The sequence below is a fragment of the Hibiscus syriacus genome, unplaced genomic scaffold (genome assembly GCF_006381635.1).
Source record: "Hibiscus syriacus cultivar Baekdansim isolate YM2019G1 unplaced genomic scaffold, ASM638163v2 tig00002759_pilon, whole genome shotgun sequence".
NCBI classification, from domain to species: Eukaryota; Viridiplantae; Streptophyta; class Magnoliopsida; order Malvales; family Malvaceae; genus Hibiscus; species Hibiscus syriacus.
In genome coordinates, this window is record NW_024061943.1 from 110,160 (window position 1) to 137,653 (window position 27,494).

The 27,494-nt window shown below is 35.8% G+C and overlaps 1 protein-coding gene across 1 annotated transcript; it reads left to right on the forward strand.

The window, feature by feature from the left end:
- The first annotated feature begins 18,600 nt into the window (after positions 1–18,600).
- Positions 18,601–20,742, forward strand: LOC120148899 (protein WALLS ARE THIN 1-like). The gene is made up of 6 exons (XM_039161873.1): positions 18,601–18,861; positions 18,959–19,021; positions 19,110–19,226; positions 19,315–19,720; positions 20,117–20,268; positions 20,516–20,742. The coding sequence occupies exons 1-6, from the start codon at positions 18,638–18,640 to the stop codon at positions 20,706–20,708; spliced, it is 1,155 nt and encodes a 384-aa protein (XP_039017804.1). The 5' UTR covers positions 18,601–18,637; the 3' UTR covers positions 20,709–20,742.
- Positions 20,743–27,494: the final 6,752 nt, after the last annotated feature.

The following is a 27,494-nucleotide window of genomic DNA, read 5'->3' on the forward strand; positions in this document are numbered from 1 at the left end:
TCGCTACAAGGCACGGTTGGTAGCTAAACGCTACGCTCAAAAGGAGGGAATCGACTACAATGAAGTATTTTCCCCTGTTGTGAAGCATTCCTCCATTAGAATATTGTTGGCCTTGGTAGCACAGTTGAATTTGGAGCTAGCTCAACTTGATGTAAAGACGGCTTTCTTGCACGGTGATTTAAAAGAGGAGATCTATATGACACAGCCAGAAGGATACAAAGATGGTGGTTATGAGAAATGGGTTTGTAAGCTGAACAAATCGCTATATGGATTGAAGTAATCTCCGAGGCAGTGGTACAAGCGATTTGATAGCTTTATGAGGAGGCAAAAGTATACTAGAAGCAAATATGATCATTGTGTGTATTTGCAAAAGCTCAAAGATGGATCTTCATTTATCTTCTCTTGTACGTTGACGTATGTTGATCGCTTCGAAGAGTCAAAAGGAATAGACAAATTAAAGGCTCAGTTGAATCAAGAGTTTGAGATGAAAGATCTAGGTGAGGCCAAGAAGATTCTTGGTATGGAGATAAGCAGAGATAGACAGAGAGGGAAGCTTTGTTTAACACAGAAGCAGTATCGAGAAAGGTATTACAATGTTTTGGCATGAATAAAAATACCAAACATGTAAGTATCCCATTGGCTTCTCATTTGAAACTTAGTTCTTAATTATCTCCTAAAACTAACGAAGAACGAGTGTATATGGAAAAAGTTCCATATGCTAATGCAGTTGGGAGCTTGATGTATGCAATGGTGTGTACGCGTCCTGACATTTCACAAGTTGTTGGAGTTGTGAGCAGGTACATGCATGATCCTGGAGAAGGACATTGGCAAGCTGTGAAATGGATTCTACGGTATCTCCAACAAACCGTGGATGTTGGTTTAGTTTTTTAACAGGATGAAGCACTTGGTCAGTGTATGGTTAGATATGTTGATTCCGATTATGTTGGTGATTTGGATAAGCGTCGATCAACTACTGGGTATTTGTTTACTCTTGCTAAAGCCCCAGTAAGTTGGAAGTTTACATTGCAATCTACGGTGGCCTTGTCTACTACAGAGGCAGAATACATGGCAGTTTCAGAGGTTGTAAAGGAAGCAATTTGGCTTAACGGGTTGATGGAAGACTTGAGAGTTGTTCAAAGTCACATTAGTCTCTATTGTGACAGTCAGAGCGCTATTCACTTAGCAAAAAATCAAGTCTACCATTCAAGGACTAAGCATATCGACGTGAGGTATCACTTTGTGCGGGAGATCTTTGAAGAAGGAAAGATTCTACTTCAGAAAATTGCGACATCAGAAAATCCTGCAGATATGATGATCAAGGTGGTAACAGTAATCAAGTTCAATCATTGTTTGAACTTGATTAACATCATAAGTATGAAACACCTTCGGGTGTGTGGCGCTGTGAGCGCAATTAGAGGCACTACAAATTTGGGGAGTTGAAGAAGTTGAGTAGGCTTGGTAATTTCAAGCCAAGGTGGAGATTTGTTAGATTTGTCTAGAAATTAAGTTGACAAGTTGGAAATTTCATCTTGGTTGGTGGCCAACTTATTGGAAATTTCATCTTGGTTGGTGGCCAAACTTTGAACATGTGAATTTCATATTTGGTGGCTAACTTGTACACATTGGAAAATTCTTTGGTAGGGTGGCCAAACTTTGAACATATTGTTCTTGAAACTCAACTATAAATAGGCCTAAGTATTTTCATTAGAAATCATCCCAAAAACAAGTTCTCTCTTCCTCTTGTATTCTTCATTCTCCCACTTTGGGAATTCCAAAGAATTCCATTTGTTGTAATATTGGCGATATAGTGAAGTTATCATCCGGTGTGGTGCCCGAGGAGTAGACGATATTCTCGTCGAACCTCGTAAATTTGGTGTGTTCTCTCCTTTATTGTTTTTTATTCGGTTCTTTTTCATTGTGTTTCAATATTCAATAGTTTGACAGATTTATCCGCTGTGCAACCTTTGGTGGTTTTAATCTTGACATTTTAGGTCAATTTTAAAACTACGTTCGTGTGGGAAATAACCCGTTTTCCCCAACACGACATACCTTCTTTCGCCAAAAAATCGGCCATGCCTATTTGACCTCTCGCGACATAACAGAATTGGATCTAAGAAATCGCTCTAGACAATCTATCCACCTCATCGAAAATATTCCACCATTAAAAATGACTTACTGATCCAACCCGCTTCCCGCTTCTACGAAAACTAACAACACATTTTTGATGGCTATTAATTCGACAAACTTTGAACCAAGATTCTCCACTGGACCTGAAAACAGCACCCTTACTTCACCCGAATCAGTTCTGAGCACTCCGCCACACCCAGAAGAAACGAAGCCTGCATCCCCATCCATATTAAATTTTACCGAACCTGCTACTGGTGGGCACCATTCAGAAACAATTTGCTAGCTCGGTTTTTAACAATACAATCCATTGGTCGCTGCCACCAATCACCCTCAGCAAAAAATAGGCGATATTTCCTGATTTTAACCAGAAAAACGCTCTCATTTTGGAACTAAAGACCGATTCATTTACACTAATCGCCTTATCCTTAAATATTTTCTCGTTCCTAGCCAACCAAATACTCAATAGATCTGCTGCTACCGAAACCAACCATACTGATTTAGCATTACCCACCCAATTCACATTGAAACTCCAATTAAACAGATCATCAATCGATCCACTACTTGAACCGCTATCAACCGACTACCAAACACAAAAACCACTCCAGAAGCTACTAATAAACCTGCAATTAACAAAACGGTGATCCACATTTTCAATACCTGACTCGCACCATGGGCATTCAAGTCCTAAAATTATTTGAACTCCTCTCGAACAAAGGAACTCCTTAGTTGGAATCCCATTAATTTTAAGCATCCACAAAAAAGAATTAACTTTAGGTGGTACTTTCAATTTCCAAATTTTTTCAAAATCAAAAGAAACTTGAAGTTCATTGACATCAATCAGAAGCTCCAACAACCTTTTGACAACAAAGCTTCCAATAAAATTATCAACTCAAATAATTAGATCATGAATATCCAAACAAATGAGTTCCTTCCCGATAATTTGCTTCAAACTGTAATACCCTAAATTTTGGTTAGTGACTAAAATGTAAAATTTGAAAGTTTAGTGGCTAAAGTATAAATTTTATAAAGGTTTAGGGATTAAAAATATAATTTTAAAAAGTTATATATTTTGTCCCGTAAATAAATGGTTTGTCCTAAAACAAGAATTTTGCGGGAATCATATTTTCTGTACGGGATTTATATTAAACTCTATAAAGCGATAAAGTTCGGTATAAAATCGGAATAATCGAATCGATCGTAATTTCATAAAAATTTGAAAATTCAAGATAAAGGTTGGAAATATTATTTCCATATTCGTAAATAAATGGTTTGTCCTAAAACAAGAATTTTGCGGGAATCATATTTTCTGTACGGGATTTATATTAAACTCTATAAAGCGATAAAGTTCGGTATAAAAATCGGATAATCGAATCGAATCGTAATTTCATAAAAATTTGAAAATTCAAGATAAAGGTTGGAAATATTATTTCCATATTTTAGGTTAGTGAAATTTAGCATGGATCGGTAGAATTGAAGTTAATTTGTCATATTTGGTCGAACAGTAAAATTTAGTGACTAAAATGCAATTTTCGAATATCGCATGGCCAAAGTAGAAAGTCAAAGATAAATAGGTTCATCTTTGAGTAAAGAATATTTAATGGAAGATATTACAATGGCATTTGTAATTATCAAGTTTCATTAATGACAATTTTGAGATTTCTCATTAATTGAATTTTAAATTCAATTAAATTAGTTTTAATACAAGTGTTTTTTTGAGAAAATACTAGAATAATCAAAATTTTCTCTTTAGCTTCAAGCATAGGGTCGAATCCTCCATATCCATGAGGTAAAAATTTTATTTTTGATTTTTAAAGCTAACTAGATTTTTGGATTAAGCTATTAGATAGAGAATTAATCTACATGAAATTCTCTACCATTTGGTATAAAAATCACATGACGAACATACCTATATGATGAGTTTGGAAATTAGGGTTTATGGAATTTGAAGAATTGATGAAAGATTTTTATGTTTTTAATGTTGTAGATTATTCATAAAGCATGTGTGATGATGAAAATCAAGTGTGGAATTATCTATAGCATTTGGCCTAATTAAGGTTTTTGAGAATGATTGGATTTTGATGCAATTTGATGTTGTATTAATTAGAATAACATGAATTAGGGGGAAAATGTTGAAAAATTTCTTATGGTCTAGAATTGTTATTATATATGTTCTATGTGATTTGGAGATTGATTTGAATCAATTTGGAACCTTGAGATAGTAAAAGGACTATTTTCCAAGTTTTGAGAATTGTGGGACATTAATGCATAAATATGTAATTAGAGTACTTAATGCTGAATTTCAAATATAGAATGCTGGAATTTTAAGTTAGAAAAATGATTTGGGAGCAAAGTACAAATTTGGTAAGTTTCAAGGTGGAAATCGAAAGGTCTTGATACTTTAGAGACTTGATTGCCAGTTTATTAAATGATAAAGTATTGGTTTGACTATTTTATTAAGATGCTAGAAATTTTGGTAATTAATGTGAAATGATCATAATGGTAAAGGGCCATTATGAATTAAATGGAAATGCTGATATGAATTTAAAAAAAAATCATTATTAATGGCTTGATTGTGAAGTTGATAAAAGTCGAAGGGTTGATGATGGAAAATAAATAATTATGAACTCGAATGATTATTTTGGGAGATTTGAAATTATGATGGGAGCATGATTTAGCTTGATATCAATTTTATTTTATGGACTTTTATATTGTTAAAATTAGCTTATGTTAGTATAATACTAACATATAGTTGAATATTTTGTGTTTTATTACGATGTTGTCAAATCAAGATAAACCTAGCGATTCTAGTGAACCGAAAGGAAAAGAGAAAGCATGTGAGTAAAGGAGTGTCTTATAAAGGTTCAGTAGTGAGGCAAACATGAGTGTAATTTATTTATTTAATTATTTTGATTGAAGAAGACTTGCGATAAGTTAACCTCATATTATTTTTAAAGTCTGGTTTCTAATTAATTATGGATTATTTATGTAATGTTTATATAAAATTTTATGCATGGTTTAGAGTATGAACTTCCCAAGTTTATGTATTTACGATGATGAATTAAAAATGACTCTACTATTGAACTATTGATTATTAAACTATTATAATATTATCTAAAAAGCCCACTGTATGTTGCATTGAGAGTCATAGGTACACTTGACATGCCATTGTATTGAGTAATATTGATTCAAAACTGGTACATTCGTGTACATTATGACTGGCATTGTTGGTGCAAATAATATGATTGCACTTGGAGTGCATATTCTAATTCTGATGATAACACCGTGAAGTGCTTAGCGTGCATATTCTGTGACTCACGTACCTTGCATTCTCTTTAATATACTTTGGGCTATGAAATGAAAATGAGAAAGTTTATTATATATGTCTAAATGGAAAGAAATATGAAATTATTATTTTATCTGATAATGTTTATCATGATTTTGATAAAATCGTGAGATAATATTGATTTTCAGGTTTTTCTGATGAAGAAATTGGCTTGAATAATTGTTTGGAATATAATGACCTTATTGAATTCTTTTAAATGTTTTATTTTATTTATGCTATGTTAAATTGTTTTAACTCACCTTGAGTTATTACTGCTTCACTAAGTCATACTTAACGCATGATGATTTTCATGCATAGGTTCTGATAGAGAAAAGAAAGTGTAGTGATGAGCCTACTGAGCATCTTTTTGAAGATCATATTTACTACCTGTAGCAGTAAGACATCTCTGATGTTACTTTTGACTGTTAGTGGCATGTATATTTATATATGTTAGTTGTTTTATCAGATTTATTTTATATGGTCTATAATAGTAAACTAGAACCATTTTGTTTTAGTTGACTTTAGTATATCATAATATTATGCCGAAATAATATATATATATATATATATATATATATATATATGTTTACAACGATTTTCAAATTAAGCAATATTTAGGTAGTTTTAAATAGTTTATGAAATAGCATTAAACTGTCTAAAATCATATTGTTTTAAATGATTGTATACGATTTTATAATTTTACGCAATTAATGAAATAGTTTTTAAAGTTGAGAAAGAAATGTTCTAAAATAAAACAAAATTTAAGCATGTATGGTCAACGAATTTCTATAATATTGATGTGACATCTCTAACTCGCATTTTGATATACATAGGGTTTACATGTGTTACACAAACATCCACACTGCCACATTTCTTTCCAGTAAAGGTCTCAAAAATAACGAGGCCCACTTCAAATCTTGCAAATTCGATTCTCCCACAATTGAAGAGACAACCTCACCTTTCCTTGCTGACAACCATTATAGCCCAGGATAGAGTCTATATAATGGGATTTCGCTGCACCACTGGTCTTCCCAAAATAGGATTAAATGCCCGTTCCCTAATTTCCATCTAAATTCATCTCGATTCATCCACTTGTTTACTTCATCTTCAAACAGATTTCTCATTATGCCCATCCATACCAACGAAACATTTCTGTTACAGCCCCTCTTTTCAATCCAATTCAACTCCTCTTTGTCATATTTAGCTTTTACCACCTTCCTCCACAAAGCCTCTATCTCCGTTGTATACCTCCACCCCCATTTTGCAAGAAGAGCTCTATTTTTCAATTTAATATTAATCAACCCCAATCCTCCTTCTTTTTCGCTTACACATTAAACTAATTGACCCACACAAATTTCTTCAAACCCTCCCTAGTTTCACAGACATAGCATCTTGGTCTTGTTGTTATGCTGTACGTAACTTGAATGGGACAACTCCCAGACATGTCAGCCTTTCCCAACATAGATCCATGCCTGAATTAACTCGTCACGAAACCAGGTCACATTGGTTAATAATCATCCCTCAGTTCATCAGTGATCCCATAGTATCCTGTCCAAACATACAATCCACACATTAGTCCCAAGCCATAATATAATTTTCAAAGCCATAAATACTCTTAGAAAAAAGATCATGCGGGGCCTAACGAATGCTAGGTTGTAACCCCACTCTTCAACTAAGAGTATGATATAGGCCCCACTGGCCCCAAATCGTCCCTAGGTATCATCCTAGAGAGACATCGTACAATCCACTTGGTCCCGATGCCCACACACCTAGTTTCCACATGAACCTAGGAGAAGGTCACTTACACCATTGTAGTTCCACATGCAAGCTCAGGGTGAGGGGGATGGTGGAGACCCAACACCAGATCACTTCCCCTAAAGAGCTAAAGAAACTTATCAGCTATGAAACCAATACACATTGAATGTTTGAATTGAGTCCATAACCTTGACAGACCCTCTACCTTCATTCTTCAAGATTTTACCTTGCTCGCGGTATCGTCTACTCAGCCCATCATCGGGTCACTGTCGTGGTAATCTCATGGAAATGAGATGTCCTCGACATTCTCCCCCCACTTACTTTGGTCAGTTTCCTCATCGACACTAAACCTATATCTTAGTTACCTTGTTGCAAAGAGTTGACCCTTCTCATGAGGTCCGTCACTTGCCCTCAAGAACTAAGATCATGATTCGTTCCATGGGACACCAAACTCACAACTTTGGGTAGAGTAAACCCACTTACCTTCATTTTTCTCTCATTGCCATTGAGCTTGATCTCTCTAAGGATATAACCTAGAGGAACCATCATTGTTATGTCTATCATTTTGAACACCATAACATATTCTAAACAATATGACACATCACTTGGTGTGTTACACCTCGCATACCTATCGCTTTGTGGCATTTCAAACAATGTGTCATATATGACACGATTCAGGTAATCAATCCCAAAGGTACCATATTAGCTCAAAACATATGAGCATTCAATTATGTTAGACACGTCCCAACTCAAGCTCTCTTGGCCCTTCATCAATGTCACGCCTAAACTTTATCCACTGGCTCACGATTGCTCATTTACAGCATCCTCGACAAATGTTAAAGGATCACCCACTTTTATTCTTGTCGAAGCCTACCTTAATAGTAACGATATACTTGCTCAAACACTAAACACCACATCCCCGCTAACAAACACACTTGTTAGCCCACTAATTATAATATGACTCCCAATACACCATCTTAAGAACATTTGCTGATATAAATATAACACAAATCTAAATACCTCATATCAAGATACCAAAGTACCTTAACTTTACCATTCTCTATAATTCCCACTTGTTGACACCATGCCAATCGATTTGTCTTATTCAAAACATTCTTTTCGAATCGAATCTCGCGGCTCTGTCTTCTCCCCCACATTCTCACGACGCTCCTCATCATGAATAACATTTACTATACCACTCAACATTAGATAACTCCACTTTCTCCTCCGCTCTAACTCATGATGACCTCTTCATGAACATCCTTGTGCCTTACTCCCATGAATTGTACACTCAATGCACCCATGTGTGACTTAATCTACTCATTCTTCACAAGCAATCAAAGATATTCCTGATGCTCTTCCATGGAAGTGCTAAACATCATTATATCATCCAACTAGATGATTATAACCTTATCGAGGTAGCCATGGAACACTGAGTCCCACCAGCCATTTTTGGTTCATCCCTTTCAGCCACGTTCACATGATGGTATCTTGACCTGAGGCCCAACTTCGTGAAAAACTTGGCATTATTCAGCTGGTCAACCAAATTGGAAATTAGTAGAATGAGATATTTATTCCTAACGATCACTTTATTTAATGCCCTATAATCCACACACAATCTCAAATTCCCATCATGTTTCTTTTGGAACAACACTGGCACCTGAAAAAGTGACTTTGAGGGTTGAAAGAATCCTGCTTGAAGTAACCCATCCAACTGCTTCCTAACTCAACCAACTCTGGAGGACTCATCTGAAAAGGGAACATCGCTAAAGGTTTAACTCTCGGGATTAACTCAATCTCATCTTCCACATATATACTAGGCGGCAACTCTTTTGGCAAATCATCTGGCATTACATCCTCAAAGTCCTTTAACACTTCCTGAACACCCTCAAGCACCGTACCATAATTGGCATCCTCCTTGGAAACTAAGAAGACCAAAATGAAGGCTCTTCCTTCTTCAATCCTTTCTTAAACTGGATAGCCGATAATACATTCTTCCCATGATATGGAAGAATCGTAGCTGACACCATAAACGGTTGCTTCACCATGTACATAAAACAACTTGACGCTGGAAAATGAATCACTTTGGCGGTCATCATGCTTCATCGTATTTTCTATACCAACAATAAAATGTCAGATAATATTTTATTGATATAATTACCTCTTTGAACCTTTTTACCTCGAACTCAGTGCATTAGCCACATAGACGATCTGTCTGCATGAATATCTCATTCTCACATATATCGTGATCCATTTGATCTGGTCACCTAGTAACATGCACATTACCAATGTCATCATTAAGACTTTTACAATTCGATGATTTCCTCAACCCAATGAGCACAAACATTCTCAAAAGAATAAGCGTCCTACACAAGATAAAGAAATTAAGCATCACATTACTACAAAAAATAAGAACCCATGCGTAAAAATTAAAAATCAACATCCTTTGAACCATCAATATCAAACACTCCTGTATGAACATCTAATGAGCACCTCATGCCAAAATAATATGTGTCGCTACGTAAATATCAAACAAGAATCTCTGTGCTAAAAGAAAATGTGTTTTTTTGCTAATAATACAACAACGCGTTCTTACGCGAACTACACCAATTAAACATCTCTATGCAAGACCAAATTATTTCACCCTGGCCACTCCATACGTTAGAGTGCTCAGGGTAAGATCAAGTCATTTTGCCTACTCTCATCAGGAAGTGCTCAACTTGAACTCTATCTCCATGCCTACCCCTAAGGGTGAAGTGCTCGACATAAATCCTCAAAAGAAACAAAGAACACAAATTGTCCATAAACATCAATGCCCTCTCTGGATCCTTCCTCAAGCTACTCAGCTGGGACTGTGAGGTAATTATGAATCGTATGGAACACATTCTAGCTACCCTAAGGGTGAAGTGCTCGGCATGAATCCTCAAAAGAAACAAAGAACACAAATTGTCCATAAACATCAATCCCCTCTTTGGATCCTTCCTCAAGCTACTCAGCTAGGAATGTGAGGTAATTATGAATCACATGTAACCCATTCTAGCTGGCTCAAACTCACTATCTTCTAGGGAAGTGTTCACTTGCGCACCGTCCCTTGTTGATGCCATAATGGAATTAAAAGTATTTCGTTGAAGTCACTCTACAATTCGATGAGGCCCATTACAAAGGAAACACCTCAATATGGGTTTATTCCCTTCATTGCTCGATCCATAACCAACCGAGACTCTATTTGGGTTGGGTCCCTTCTAGGGAAACTCTTATCCACTCCCTAACCCGTTATCTTCTCCCCTCGAGCCAACTTGGTCAGCCCACCTATTGGGTATTCGCTCCAGTCAGAGAAGGCACCTTACATTTTCTACGATGATCATTGTAATAATTAAGGCACTCAGCAATGACTATCGATACTGTCAGATCTTGTACCTTCTGCCTCTACAACTCAAGCCTTGCCCACGGCTTAAGCCCTCAAATAAAATTAAACAATTTATCCATTCCATATATGTCATTAATATCTAGCACCAATGTTGAGAACTCTCTTACATGCTCCCGTATGGTCCATGTATGAGATAATTTCTTCAACTTCTTACGAGCGACATAATATACATTTTCAGGGAGAAAAAAATCTTAAACTCCATCTTTAATGCATCCCCAATCTTAATGAACACACTCTATCTTCAAACTTGTATCGCCACCATAACTCAGTGTCACTGGCCATAAACATCAACCATCACCACCTTATATTCCTCAGACTCGGTGCACATTGCTCGAGAATATTGCTCCATGTCAACCAAAAAATTATCAAGCTCTTTAGCATCCCTCGCCTCCTCACATATTAGGGATCATGGATCTTGGCTCATACGTCCCCTTTTACAATGTTCACAGTCAAAGAATCCATAATCGCTTGAAGCCCACACTAATTGGAGCCTTTATCTCCTCATACCCAAATTATAACACACTTATGGCATCTCTTGCATCGTTCCCCAATTCGATCATTATCTCTGCCAACTCCTCTTGAGTCTCATCGACACTCCTCGTTTGATCAACATAGATCATATGAGCTCTATGAATCGCTCACGTGGTTTTAATCTCATCCAACTTTCGTCGATCCACAAAACCCATCTCCTGTATGACAGATGCTATAACTTGTTGCTCCTCACCTCCGTAAGAGCTCGTTGATCTATCATTATACATGTGAACCATTCTCTTTAGTTCGTCAGCACCTCAATACCTATAACACAAATGAGGCACTACCGTACCTAAAAAAAAAGCACCGCCGTGATAGATTCAGAGCACATTTGTGCTTGAATTAATGATTGAGCACCTCTGTACTTCGATCGACAAATTGACACCTCTGTGCAGTTAAAAAAATGACTGAGCACCTCTGTGTTTCAGTCTAGAATCTAGCACAGGCACCTCTGTGCTTTGAGACGATTGAGCACCTCTGTGCTTCAATCTAGGATCTGACACCTATGTGCTTTGGGATGATTGAGCACATATGTGCTTCAATCTAGGATTTGACACCTCTGTGCTTCAATCTAGGATCTGTCACCTCTGTGCTTTTAGGGATGATTGAGCACCTTTGTGCTTCAATATAAAATATGGCACCTCTGTGCAGTAAAGAAACGATTGAGCATAGAGATGATTGAACACCTCTGTACTTCAATATAAAATCTGATACCTCTGTGCAGTAAAGAAACGATTGAGCACCTCTGTGCGTCAATCATTAAAATGGAACCTATGTGCGTCAATCATTGAAATGACACCTCTGTGCATTAAGAATCGATTGAGCACCTCTGTGCATCAATCTTTAAATTGGCACTTCTATGCAATTACCATACTATTTCACCATGCCTACTCCACACGCTAGAGAGCTTGTCGTATGGTCAGGTCATCCTTCCTACTCATCCCATTGAAGCGCTTGGCATGACACTGTCCACCTTGCCTACTCAACATGTCGAAGCGTTTGGCGTGAAGTAAAAACGAAGAAACTCAAATCATCTGCCAAAACCAAACCATTTTTGCTCTGATACCAAATGTCATGGACATAACATCTCGATCCTATTGTTATGCCGTGTGGCACTTGAATGAGACAACTCCCAGACAAGTCAGCCTTTCCCAACATAGATCCATGCCTCGAATTAACTCGTCACGAAACTAAGTCACACTGGTTAAGAATCATCCCTTAGTTCATCAGTGATCCCACAGTATCATGTCCAAACATACAAGCCACACATTAGTCCCAAGTCATACTATAATTCCCAAAGCCACAAGTACTCTTAGAAAGAAGTTCCCGCGGGGCCTAACGAATGCTAGTTTGTAACCCCACTCTTGAATTAAAAGCGCGATATAGGGCCCACTAACCCCTAATCGTCCTTAGATATCATCGTAGAGAGACATCGTACCATCCACTTGGTCCCGATGTCTGCACACCTAGGTTCCACATGAACCTAGGAGAAGGTCACTTATACCATGATAGCTCTACATGCTAGCTCAGGGTGAGGGCGATGGTGGAGACTCAACACCAGATCACTTCCCCTAAAGAGCTAAAGAAACTTAACAGCTATGATATCAATACACATTGGAATGTCTGAACTGAGGTCATTACCTTGACAGGCCCTCCATCTTCATTCTTCAAGCTTTTCCCTTGCTCACGGTATCGTCTACTCAGCCCATCATCGGGTCACTTTCGGGGTAATTTCATGGAAATGAGATGTCCCCGACACCTAGCACCCCAAATGAAGTTCCTTCTTATTTTATCTATTTTTAATAACACCACCTTCGGAACTTCAAAAAGTGACAAGTAATACAATGGCAAAGCAACTGAAATTGAATTCGCTAATACAATTCTACTAGCAAAGGATGAAAATCTGCTTTTTCAACCTACTAACTTTTAATAAAACTGTTCCACCACCGGCTCCCACGTACTTACCTTTCTCGGATCTGCCCCCAAAGGAATGCCCAAGTATTTCAGAGGAAGCGAAGCAGCCCGACAACCACATAATTGAGCAGAATAATCCAGCATACTGTCTCTAAATTTATACCAATCTTACAAGATTTTCTAAAATTAGTACTCAATCCTTAACAAACTTCGAATCCCTTCAAAATTCACTTCACATTAATTAAACAACCCACCTCCGGCCTTTAAATCAAGATCGTGCCGTCTGCGAATTGAAGATGTGACAAGGAACACCCAAATACGATATTACTTTCCCTCTACCTTACCTGTTACAATTGACTTCTCCAACAACTTGTGTAGAGCTTCTGTCACCAGAATAAATAAAAATAGAGAAAGGGGATCCCCTTGTCTTAACCCCCTCTTCATGTGAAATTCCTTTGTCGGAGATCCATTGAACAAAATTGAAATTCTAACTGTAGGTATGCACTGCAAGATCCAAGCCTTCCTGAATCCCATCCTTTCTAAAATCATCAAAAGAAACTCTCAATACACACAATCATACGCTTTTGAAAAATCCAATTTCAAGATCAAACCACAACTTGAATTCTGCTCCTGCTGCAACGAGTGAATTACTTCATTCGCGATAATAACGCCATCAAAGATTTGTCTACCCGCTACGAATGCACATTGAGTATCACTCACCAGTTTTGCTATAACCTTCCTTAACCTTCTCGACAAAACCTTGGAAATTGTTTTGTAAATAGAACTCACCAAGCAAATTGGCCTGTAATATGATAAACCACTAGGGCTGCTCGATTTAGGAATAAGTGAAATAAGTGTCGAGTTTAATGACTCCTTAAACTTACTGCTCCTGTAAAATTCTTCAAATATCTCCATGAGATCAGAGAATAAGAGATTCTAGCATTTCTTAAAGAACGCATCCATCGACCTAACTTACCACTCAACTATTTAAATCGTTCATTTAAGCCACTCTCTGTTAATATTTAACGGAGATGGTGACATGTTAGTTAATTAAATTGGCATAATTGTACATTTAATCATCAATATTTATGTATTCTATCAATTTAGTTATAATTTCAATTTAATTTAAAAAATTAACCCTCCAATCTAGCATGTCAACATATTATTATAACACATTTCCTAGTGACACATGTCACTATATTGTTGGATGATTAATTTAATTGATTTTAATATTTTTAATTAAATAAATTTTCTTACTAATTAGGTGGTGACACATATATCACCTGTGTAAAGGAAAAAAAATTAAGATAGAAATATTGGGCGGAGGGATTGAATCAGGGACCAAGGGAGTCTCATGGCACACCTTTACTATTGGGGCAAATGACTCTTTTAACTCCAAATTGCACAATCTTTTATATATTTCTTTGAGGTTATTTCACACATATATAAATCATTGAAACAAATTTCATAAATAAATTATATATATATATTAAATTGTATTTAATGAAAGATTTAAAAAAATGAATATAATATTTTTATATTTTAAATTAAATTTTTTTCATATTTATTTTTAGATAATTATAAATTTAAAATAAATTAAAAAAATTAAAAAAATTGAAGAAAAAAATAAGATTCAGATTATATATATATGAAATATAATTTATTTATTAGATATGTTATAATAATTTAATATATATGCGTGTGTGAATAATCTCAAACAAAATATATAAAAGATTATGTGATTTGGAATCAAAAGGGTAGTTTGCTCTAGTGGCAAAGGCTTGCCCAAGGTTATCCTTGGTCGCTTCCCTTGATTAGCATATATCTTAATTTTTTTTCTCTCTACACATGAGGTTATACGTGTCACCACCTGATTGGCGAGAGAATTTATTTAATTAAAATATTAAAATTAATTAAATTAATCATCCAATAATATACTGACACATGTCAATTGGAAATGTTTCAGAATAATATGTTGACATGTGATATCTTCGGATTGGAGGTTATTTTTTAAAATTAAATTAAAAATTGTGACTAAATTGATAGAATGCATAAATATTGAAGACTAAATATATAATTATGTCAATTTTATTAACTGACACGCCATCATCTCCATCAGAAATTTGCGGAAAGTGGTTTTAATGAACCATTTATATAGTTGAGTGGTTTTAATGAACCATTTATATAGTTGAGTGGTATGTTTGATCAAAATGAAACATCAGTGGTCAATGTTATTTTTTACCATAGTTTAGTGGTCACCTTTGTAATTTATCCTAATTTTAAATTTAGTATTCATACAATTAAATTTTAATCTAATTATTATTTTTAATAAGCAAAAAATCATATTAAGTATATTAATTATTTTTCAATGCATTATTTAATTGAGAAGAAATTTGATGCCTACAACAATAATTAAATGTAAAAGTGGAAAAATCTCTGGAATTTCATCGAAGTGGACATCTTTAGGACTCTGGTTTATTGTTGTTTTCGGTATCCGAAAGTAAGAGGTTGGAAAATAGAAATGAAAGTGTAATGTTTGGTGCTTTTGGAAGTATGGTTTAAAGCAAACTTCCAAGGTTTGATGATCCCTAGAGATACACCTACTGAATCCTCTAACTTATCATGTATTGGAAGTTTGTTGTGGATCAATCAAATATTCTCAACAATAAAAAACACGATTCACTAGCATGAATCAAGTTATCTCAATAATTAAAAGGGATAATTGTAATCTTTAGAGGCCATGGTTTTGAGTACCATAGAGTATTTAAATATCCATTATTAAATAGTTTTTAGAACATATACTACATAATCACTCTAAGTTAATAAAAAGACATGACTCGCTCATGATTTAATTTGAATGAAAGTTAGCCGGACCAAGTGGCATAAAGCAGCACCACTCGACCTAGAGTTAGGCTTTTCATAGTTCACCCTGGGTAAGTTACATGGCTCCAGAGTCGAGGCCAACGAGATATTGCCTGATCAATTCTTGTAGCTTTTATTGTAATTGATTTTTTTAATAGTTTGATATGATTATAAGGTATATATGTTCAAAATTATTCTTAATTATTGACAATGCACATGCACATTGCATATACATATGTTAAAACTCGGATTTTTTAAGGAAAACAACACTCCCCTTAATTAACGAGGCTTAGAATACAAATTTTCTTATTTTTCTGCTCTTTACAAGATCGTTTATTTTTCACTAATTGGAATATGACTCAACATGAGCGGACCAATGTGATGGAAGCATAACAATCCATGCAGATAAGTGGTGAGCTTTGACCATGGGAAACAAAACATGAATGTAATTCACGTTGTCTTCAAAGTGCGCAACATCATTCTTGCATGGCGTGAAAGTTAATGATTTCAGCACCATTCAACCACGACTAATTTCCAAGTCTCTCATTTTTCCTCTTTGTTAATCATGGAATTTAACTGCACAGTCTGCACTTAATTATATCTGTCACCCAGCATCGTCTACCAATTTTGAAAACACGGGTCACCTATCTCATCAACATTTTCCTGAGTCTTACCCAATATTGTATCATACGTTAACGAGATATCGCATGCTTGCATTGATCCATGATTAGCAAAGATTTTGGAGAAATATGTTGAATTTTACAAACCTTTGATGAACATCTTGATAAACTATTATGCGAATGTGCTTTAAGCCTAATTTTTCGGCTTTTGATTTGGGGTTTAACAAAAATAGAAGTCCACTGCATAAATGTACACTTTCATTTTCATTTGGTCTATCATTAATTTTAAAATATTGAGATAACTATATTTCTGCCCCATAGACGAAAAAGGGAAGCGATCCCATGTTTTAGACTTCTTTAAATTAAACTTATATTATATACAGCCAGTTATCATAAAATAATTAATACAAATATTTATTAATTAAATAAAGGAGAGTGAAATTTGAGTCAAACGGGTTAATTCAAACCTCCACCAGAGTAAGGATGGATCGAAGGAGCGCTAGTAGGTACAGTGTACTCCTAAAAATTTCAAATAAATATATATTTTAGATATTTTTTTATTTTTAATTAATAATATATTTTCATCCATTAAAATTTTATAAGTTTATAATTTTATAACTTTACCGTCGTAAACTAAAATTATATGTTCTTCCTTGCACGAGAGTCCGCTTTGAAGATCCTCCCGTGCAGACAAAGTCTGCTGTAGCTGTAGGCCTCTTGTTTTGAGTTAGAATGATGGTGGGGGCAACATGTCCGTTAAAGCAAGAGAATTAAGATGCGAAAGAGAACCCAGAAATGAGCATACTTGGGGAGTGGGAACTTAGTGGAAACACTTGATTAGGTTCAACATCTTCGATATTTTAACAAAACGTAAAACACCCTTTAATTCAATTAATTATGATAAGCCGGTACGATAAAACATCTTTTGATCATTTCCATAGTAGAGATGATTAAAGAGAAGAATACAAAACATAAAGGGAAAGAAAAGTTCCAAATTGTTAAATGATGGATTCCTCATGTTGGCAGTGGCAGCTACTTTTATCGAATACCATGGTCCTCTCCTTGCTCTAGAAAAATAATTGTTTTTATTAACTTCTCTTTTTGCAAGCACCAGTGGACCCTAATCTCTTTTGAAAGGCTTTTTAAGATTTAGAGTTGATTATTAAATAGTTGAGATTAGATTTCGTCCCTTGTATTCAATGGGTAATGTATAAATGTCATGCCATAAGTATAGTACACATCTTTTGAGAAGAGGATAATGATCCATGATAAGTGATATCAAAATTATTCTTTAATTGTTTAATTTCACGTCAAGTATCCTAGTGGATGTAGTAGATAAGGTAAACAACCATGCGAATAACTTATTAATCCTGTATAGAAAAGAATTTTTTTTGTACATTTTATCAAATATATATTTTGAGAAGAGGTAATAACATGTGACATACTCAACTTTGATGAGGTTCGAGAATGGGTAGGCATTTGAAATAAAAGAGACTCCGGAAATCGTGGACTCCTTTAGATATTAATATATACAGGGCGGAAATATTTATTACAAGCTAAAGGTACAGAAAAATACAAGAAATGTAAAGGTACGTAGAGTATCTGAGGTGTGTTGAAAGGCTTTTATGGCGTATGAGAACGCATGGCCATGTACCCATCTTCACAGTTCACCCCTCGTGCGCGCTATCTATTAGTGGCGGCTCACTGTCTTTGATCACCTTCAATTAAAGGCATGGTGCCAAAATAGAACCCGTTTGAAAATAGTGTATGGTAAATAATCGTTTCTTTTTCAATTTTCTCTCACTTTTATGCTCATGTTGCAGTAGAAGCGCGATTGGGGCTGTCATGTCAGCTAATAAGGAAAGGTTGGAATAGGGAAGAATGTGGGGAGGCAACCCAAAACATTTTGAAGGGCTATTACCTGTTGACATTACGTCTTTGTAGTCCCACTCTGGGCCAGACCATCCACATTGATCTCTCTTTTATATTTATATATATATACCACCATTTCATTTCCCTACCTCCCCATTCTCAACATTAGTTTCTTTCATCGCTTGTAAAAATCTCGAGCTTGCTTAAATGGCTGATGCAGGTGGTTCAGTCTCTGCTAGGAGGATGTGGTGCTCGATTCCTGAAAGGCTCCAGCTGCATATGGCCATGTTGGCCTTGCAGTTTGGTTATGCAGGGTTTCATGTGGTTTCTCGAGCTGCCCTTAACATGGGCGTCAGCAAACTCGTCTTCCCAGTTTATAGGAACATCATTGCTTTCCTTCTGCTTCTTCCGTTTGCATATTTTCTTGAGAAGTAAATCATATAATACAAGATTTACCTCATTACTGAATTTTCTTTTCTGCAAGTTACTAAAACCCTAACTTGTTTTCACATTTTCTTCTTTATCCAGGAATGATCGACCAGGCATTACTCTAAATTTTCTTTTACAGTTCTTCTTCCTCGCTCTTGTTGGGTACGCATGATATCTTCTACACATTAACATCAACATGGTTAGTGTGATAAAGAAAAACTAACTGATTCTATTGCCTTTTACGTGACAGAATAACAGCAAATCAAGGTTTCTATCTGCTTGGCTTAGATAACACGTCACCGACTTTCGCATCTGCCATCCAAAACTCTGTTCCGGCCATTACCTTTCTAATGGCTGCCATTTTCGGGTAAAATGCAAGTTCCCCATATTACAAACATGAGATGAACTGCTGAAGTGTAGTATTTGATGGTTTTCCATTTGTTTTGTTTTTCCAGGATAGAGAAAGTGAGGCTAAACCGAAGAGATGGTGTATCGAAGGTTATAGGAACGGCCTTGTGTGTGGCTGGAGCATCAGTGATAACTCTATACCAAGGTCCAACCATATACAGCCCAACTCCACCACTCAATAGACCCACACCGATGTTTGTATCATTGGGAGATGCAAAGGGAAAGAACTGGACCCTTGGTTGTTTGTATCTGATAGGCCATTGCTTGTCGTGGTCCGGTTGGCTGGTGCTGCAAGCACCTGTGCTGAAGAAGTACCCGGCTAGACTCTCGGTGACATCCTATACATGTTTCTTTGGCCTTATTCAGTTCCTCATCATTGCTGCAATCTTCGAGAGAGACGCTCAGGCTTGGATTTTCCGCTCGGGCGGCGAAGTCTTCACTATTCTCTACGCGGTCAGTAGTTCATCAGTCCTGTGGTCAAACCTTTCGCAGAATTTTCTTCCTTGATCGGCTTACATGAAGCAAATTAATTCCTTCATACCATTTCCGGAAACTAACATACGAACATATTAACATTTTAGGTAACCAGTTGATCTGAAAGACTTTTCTCGGAACATGGGGAGAGAATTTTCTATTTTTCTTTTTGCTTTTCCAGACTGAATGCTTTTGCATATTATTTTAATGTAAATCCATATCAAAAGCAATGTTCTAATGGTTCTGATATAGCCTTCTAAGAATAACCTAAAATAGTTTAGTCGTAGTAGTTTTCATGCTGCAGTACATGCATTAGAGAAAAAGTGGGTGTCGCAAGTGTTACAATGACCTAAAAATATTGGGTGGAAAATGCAGGGAGTAGTGGCATCAGGGATTGCATTCGCTGTACAGATATGGTGCATTGACAGAGGTGGCCCTGTCTTCGTTGCTGTTTATCAACCTGTTCAGACTCTGGTTGTCGCTATTATGGCTTCCATTGCTTTAGGGGAAGAGTTCTATTTGGGAGGGTAAGTGGGTCTTTTTCTTTTCTTCCCCTCTTTCTCAACTTTACTAAATTGATGGTGCGGTTGCGATTACGAGTACGGATGTTACACATATTACGACGTGATTTATTTCATAAAAATAATTATATTTTTATGTTATAGATAAGATTTGTGATGTCGTGATATCTTTTAAAAAACGTTACGATATAATCTTCGGTTACACTGCGTTTGATCATAGAATTAAACTGTTTTCCTTTTTGGTAATCCACAGTATTATCGGGGCAGTGTTGATCATAGCAGGATTGTACCTAGTGTTGTATGGTAAAAGCGAAGAAAGAAAATTCGCAGCACAAGAAAAGGCTAGAATTGAGTCAACTCGGGAGCCTGGCAACAGCAGAGCAATCAGCCATATTAAGACATCCCTCACTCAGCCTCTTTTGCCTTCTTCAACAGAAAACGTTTGAATTTGAAAAACCCTAAATCAGAAACTTTGTGTGTATGCTTTTTTCCTCCCTTTTTATAATCATCAATGGGTATTTCTGAGTAGCAGAGAGGAGTTGAAAAGGAAGCGTTTTGAAAGGGGATGATCATGATGATGACGATGAACCCCGCCACAGCTGTGTATGGTCTATGGGGGACGTGAAATCCCATATGTTTTTTTAATGTTAAATTTTGTGGTTTGTTTTTAAGATAAAACGATAATGCAAATTATCAAATTAATGCTTAAAATCTTCAAGGTGTGCAAAGTGAAATGGACCCACGTGCCCATCTTATTTCTTTTCACTCAACAATTTTCCATCAAACCAACAATCTCCCCCCCCCACAACCACCTATTAAATTATGAACTGTAAATTGAGTTTAAAGTAAAGGTAGGTGAAGGGATCCCAAGATTAATGCTTCATTAAAGAGATTGGCATTACTAGGGAATTTCTAATTATCACATTAATTACTAAGCCTTTTGAAAAAGAAATCTCCTTCTCCTTTATTAATGATGTGAATGGAATGTCATTTTGTGTGTCTTAATAGTTTTAATCTTTATTGTCTTCAGATTAACTAGTTTTCTTTTCCTCCAAACAAAGTGTCTCATTGCATTGTCCTAATTAAATGCAAATCCTTGATAGTCCTTGAACTTTTAAGGTATGTACACATAAGTTAAATCGTATTTTCATATTTTATTTCTAAATATTAAAAAAAAGTATATTTCAATCACTTATTTTATCAATTTCACATACACCATCGTAAATTCATACCAAATTCAGCATAAAGATTAATCTTATTTCTATGAAACCCTAAATTAAAAAGGAATTAGAGGTTGGCCATTTGTCTAAAAATCATGATAAATTTATTAGTAGATATCTAAGCATATGAATTTATTAAGATTGAAAAATTTTAACTTCAACTCTTAATTTTATGATTTTAGAATTAGAGAATACTAAATTTATGAACTAATACATATTAATTTGAAGTTTTACAAGAGTACCACCCGAATACAAACTTGAATTTAACCTATGGTGGCTAAAATTTGAAGCTAAATGGCCAAATATTTAGGAAAGAGGATGGCGGCAATGAAGGTTCTCTCAAGGTTAAAGGGGAAAAGATCCTTTCCTTTCTTCTCATTTGTCACGGTTTTACCCCAATTTGCATAAATTTCACCCTTTTTCGTAATTTAAAAATTAAGCTCAAAATGACATGATGGCACTTATTTTGGGTTAGACAAAATGGTTAATCCGAGATAAATAATAATAATAATAAATAAATAAATATTATTATATAATAGAACTAAGTAAAATAAATAAAGAATTATAATAGAGGAACGTGATTTGTTTACTCGTTTGTAGACACTGAATAGGATGAGTAGAGTAAGATAAATCGAAGAATGATTTTTGTTGAGGCATGTATGAACAATTTCCTTAAGACAGATTCGTCCTTTCCTAGGTGCTTTGAGCAACGTTGGACGTCGGTCTCCCAGGATATAACAACAAACGATAACAACAATAAGCACAACCGTAGTGATCAGTCGAACACAATCTTACCTTTCTTTATCACCGAAAAGAACGAATTTGGAAGAAATTTTCTAAGTGTTTTTCCTATTCAAAAGTTCTAAACTTGTGCAACTTATGTCTCATTGTGCCTAAACTAGCCTATATATACAAGGAGAGGAAATTGATTGAAAGGTTAAGACCTTTCGATGAAAGAACTTAACCTTTTGATTAAAATACTTCCACTTTTGATGAAATGGCTTAATCATTTCATAAAAGAATTTAATCTTTTCATGAAGAGAATTGTTGAATAGGTATGATTGAATGGATGCAACTTTAAACCAAAAATTAAGTTCATTCACCAAACGACATGACTTATAATTAATCAGTTATAAATAGCATCAATTCATTCAATTTTTCCAACATTTTGTTGACTCGCCATATCAAAAAGTAAAATCGTTTACTTATTATACAACAGAGAACTTAACTTGTCCTTACAATATAGTCCTTTAACTTCCAATTTTTCATAATTCACAATTTAATCCTTACCCAAAATAAAGTTTGATCCATTTTCATTATAATTCATTCGAATTTAATATCAATTGAGTCTAATGATGTTAAAGTTTAAAATTAGTTATTAAAAAATATTTTATCTTAAATCAATTTTAAGAATATTATAGATCATCAATAATCAACATAAACTAACGAGCCCCATTAGTACAATTGGCACGTGAAGAAGGTCCCTAGATGTCACAATGTACTATGAAAAATGGATGGGAACGTGTGTATTTGATGAAAAGGAAATTAAGTGGAAAAATATATTTATTCAATAATAATAACTTTACAGAAGGTTACAATATAAAGGACTCTCATCGTGCAAAACTGTGATGGAGGCATCTTCAACCCGAAAAGACAAAAAAAACTCAGGGAAGGAAGGCGAGTCAGTAACTCTGTTCGTGTAAAATATTCCACCTAGATATCATTGGAGTGAATTGAGACAACTTTTTGGGAGACATGGGGATGTGATTACCTACAAGCAGAAGTGACTCTTTGATTCGAATTAGAGAAAAAAAACAAAGGCGAGGCTCCAGATGAGTCTGAATCTTCGGTAGGAAGAACGGATGTCTCATCGGAGAAGTTTTTCGAGAGGATTTCCGAGGGAGAAGACAACCAATTATGCTATTTGGGGAATGTAACTAAAGACAGCATCGTGTCGGTCGAGGAAGATGTGGAAAGGAACATTGGGGAGGAAACAATTTCGGGATTAAGGATTGATGTTGCAGGTTTGGGGATGGCTCAAACTCAAATCGAGGATGAAGTGGAACACGAGGAAATGCTACAACATGCGGACAGAGAGACACAAAGTGACAATGGGAATATTTGTATGTTTGCACGTGCTGATGAGAATAAGAAAACAAACTTTAAAGATTTGACCACTTCGGATGGTAGAGTAAATTCAAAGATACTGGAAGATGTGGTTAATATGGGCTTCCCATTTAATAGTTTAATGTTAAGTTCAAAGGGAGAGGAAGTCTAGATGGAAGGGTTTGCGTCAGACCGGGTTGATGGAAAGCCCAATTTCGGGTTAGAACAAGAGGATTTGGAAATGGTTCAGAATCTTGCTTTGTCATCGATATTGAAGGATGATCTTTTTTCGCACAACTCCAGGCAAAGTCAGAGATTAAGGGAGGGGAAGAACAAAAAATATAGTTCACTTCAAATTATTCAAGATAAATTTTCAGCGCCTCATAGAAAGACTAGAAACGGGCGAAGCAAGAAAAATCTGAAAAAGGTGCAACACGAAGAGGAATCGTCTGAACTGGAAGGCGGATCCTTATCTGATTTGGACTTACAAGCAAGGTGACAGAGACAAAGAAAGGAAACGAAAGAAACTTTACAGTTTGGGAAAGAATTGGGTATAGTTTTTAAAGGCTCGGAAGACGTTTTGGTTCGGGAATTTGGAGCAGTGGAAGAACTGGAAGGTGAGTCTCTTTCTCTTTCTATTGAATTGAGATGAGGATTTTATCTTGGAATATTCGGGGAATGAGTTCAAATGTTAAAATTTCAGAACTTAGGAGGATTATTCGGATGCATAAATTTGACTTTGTGTTGATTCAAGAAACAAAAAAAAGAGGAATTTATTGAATGTGATATAGCCATATTCTGGGGTGATGACGTTTTTCATTTTCAATTCTCAAAAGCTGTGGGTAAAGCGGGGGGTTTATTGTCTGTGTGGGATTCTAGTCGATTTCAAATTGAAGAAAGTGTAATTAAGGACAGATTCATTCTGGTATTGGGAAAGTTTGTCTCAGAGGATACGAAGTGTTCAGTGTTGAATGTTTATGCTCTTTTTGTTGTTTCGGAACAAGTTTCTCTTTGGAATGAGATAGTGGTAGAAAGGGGAAAGAATTGTAATAGATGATTCATGGTTGGGGATTTTAATGCTATTCGAAACCTCAGTGAGAGAAGTGGATGCTTTTATAGACTAGCAGAGATTGAAACTTTCAATTTGTTCATAGAAGAGTGTAATCTCTTCGACATGCCGTTAGTAGGGAGGAAATTTACTTGGTTCGGGCCAGATAATAGAAGAAGCCGAATAGATAGAATGCTTGTTGAGGATGATTGGTTTAAGGGAAATTGCGAAACAATTCTATAGGGATTACCGAGATCAGTTTCAGATCATATTCCTATTTTGCTGGGTAAGGAGATCATAGATTGAGGTCCAAGACCTTTCAAGTTTCTTAACAGCTGGATACATCAGGAGACTTGCATTAAGCTTATAAAGGAGACTTTTCAGCAGGATCAATCATGTGAGGAAGAATTAAGTGTGAAATTAAGGAGGGTGAAAGGCACATTGCAAAAGTGGAATAAAGAGTGTTTTCGGAATGTTGATAATGAAGTATCAAAATTACAACAGAGGATTCATGTGCTCGACAGAAAATGAGACTTAATTGGGCTGGATGATTATGAAATGGAGGAGGTTGCAAGTAGCACACAGAAATTATGGGATTTATTAAGAGAAAAAGAAGACATTTGGCGTCAAAAAATCATGATTGAAATTGCTGAAGCTTGGAGATGAGAATTCGGCTTTCTTTTATAGATCAGTGAAGATTCGGAGCAAAAAAAGATTGATTTTAGGAGTTAATTTGGGGGAGGTTAATGAGGTTGATCCCGTTAAACTTAGAGCAAAAGTTTTCAACTTCTTTAGCAATCATTTTCGAAGTAGGAAGAAAGAGTGGTGTATGGAGTTAAACCTTCCCTTCAAGCAATTATCTTTGGGCGATGTTGAAGAGCTGGAGGCACCATTCTCGATTGAAGAAGTTAAGGAAGTAATATGGAGTTGCGAGGAGGATAAAGCTCCGGGACCCGATGGATTCAACATAGATTTTTTTAAAAAATCATAGGAATGAGTGAAAGGTGAGCTTATGAAGTCAATGGACAGATTGTATACATTTTGTAAATTGGGTAAGAATGTCAACTCTTCTTTTTTAGCATTGATTCTGAAAGTGGTCCATCCATCTGATATTTCAGAATATAGACTGATATCTTTGGTGAACTGCTTATATAAAGTTATAGCTAAAGTTTTAGCTAGGAGATTAAGAGGGGTGATAGGAAAAGTAATCAGTGAGACTCAATGTGCTTTTTTGGCTGGAAGACAGATTTTTGATGGTATTTTGGTGGCAAATGAAGTAATTCACTTTTTGATCAAAGAGAGGGATGGAAGAGGTGGATTGATTTTAAAGCTAGACTTTTCTAAAGCCTATGATTGTGTATGTTGGGACTTTTTAGATTATGTTCAGCAACAAATGAGATTTGGAAGCAAATGGAGAAGGTGGATTTGGGAGTGTGTTTCTACAGTAAGGGTTTCAGTATTATTAAACGGTTCTCCTACAAAAGAATTCAAAATGAATCGAGGCCTTAGACAGGGAGACCTTATTTCCCCTTTCCTCTTTATTATGGTTACAGAGGCTCTTCACTTATTATTGGAAGGTGTTGATCGTAAAGGTTTTATTTAAGGTATTTTCAATGTTGCCCTTAATTTAAGCATATCACACTTGCAATTTGCGGATGATACAATTTTATTCCTTCGACCAGAGCAAAGAGTTCTACTTAATGTTAAGAGAATTTTTAGATGTTTTGAAAAGGGTTCAGGACTAAGTATAAACTTCGAGAAATCTTGTTTAACAGGGGTGGGGGTGGATGATGTATTTGTAAATCATTTGGCTCTGTTGTGTGGATGTTCTGTGAGTAAGCTGTCATTCAAGTATTTGGGAATTCTATTGGGTGTGGATCCGAGAAGAGTGGCAACTTGGGACCCGGTTATTAAGACATGTAAAGTTAAATTGGCAGGTTGGAAAAGCAGAATGTTGTCCTTTGCTGGGAGAGTAGTTCTTATCAACTCAATTTTGTCTTTGCTACCGCTTTATTATATGTCGATTTTTCCTGTTCCAAAGGCAGTAATTTCGAAGATAGACAAAATTAAAAGAGGTTTTTTGTGGGGCTATATAGGTAACAAAAAGAGATTGCCTAAGGTGAATTGGGAAGATTGTGTATTCCCAAAAAGAAAGGTATGGCGGGAATTATTAATCTGAGGGTAAAAAATAAGACGCTTTTAGCAAAATGGGCGTGGAGGTATGCGAATGAAAGAGATGCATTATGGAGAATAGTAATTTGTCATAAATATGGTTCAGATGGATTGCCTTGGTTGGTAAATCAATGAAAATTCAAGGATGCATCGTTAACTTGGAGAGGGATAATCAACAACTTGCAAAGTGAAGATATAGCAAAGTGGATGAGTGGTAACTCGTTTTGGTGGCAAGTAGGAGATGGAAAAATAGTGTTGTTTTGGGAGGATGTGTGGTATGGAGAGAAGGCACTACAGTCTAGATTTCCTCGATTATACAGGGTTGTGTCAAGAAAATTTATTTCAGTTTGTGAAATGCTTACTGCAGGTGATGGTTAAGTCAAGAGATGTCAACCTTGTTCGACAGAAATCTTTTGGATAGGGAACGAAACATTGTCCATATCATTAAAGGCGAAGTCGACAAGGTTAAGTTAAACTTGTGTGTGCATGATCGGATTTTATGGGTTCGTGAAAAGGATGGAATCTTTAAGGTTAAGAAAATGACTGAATTGCTGCTTAGTATCGAAAGTTTTCAAGATGATGATTTGTTCAGCTATGATAAGATTTGGAGTCTAAAGATACCTCCAAAGGTGAAATATTTCCTATGGATGTTGAAACTTAATCGGGTGCCAACAAAGGTTTTTCTT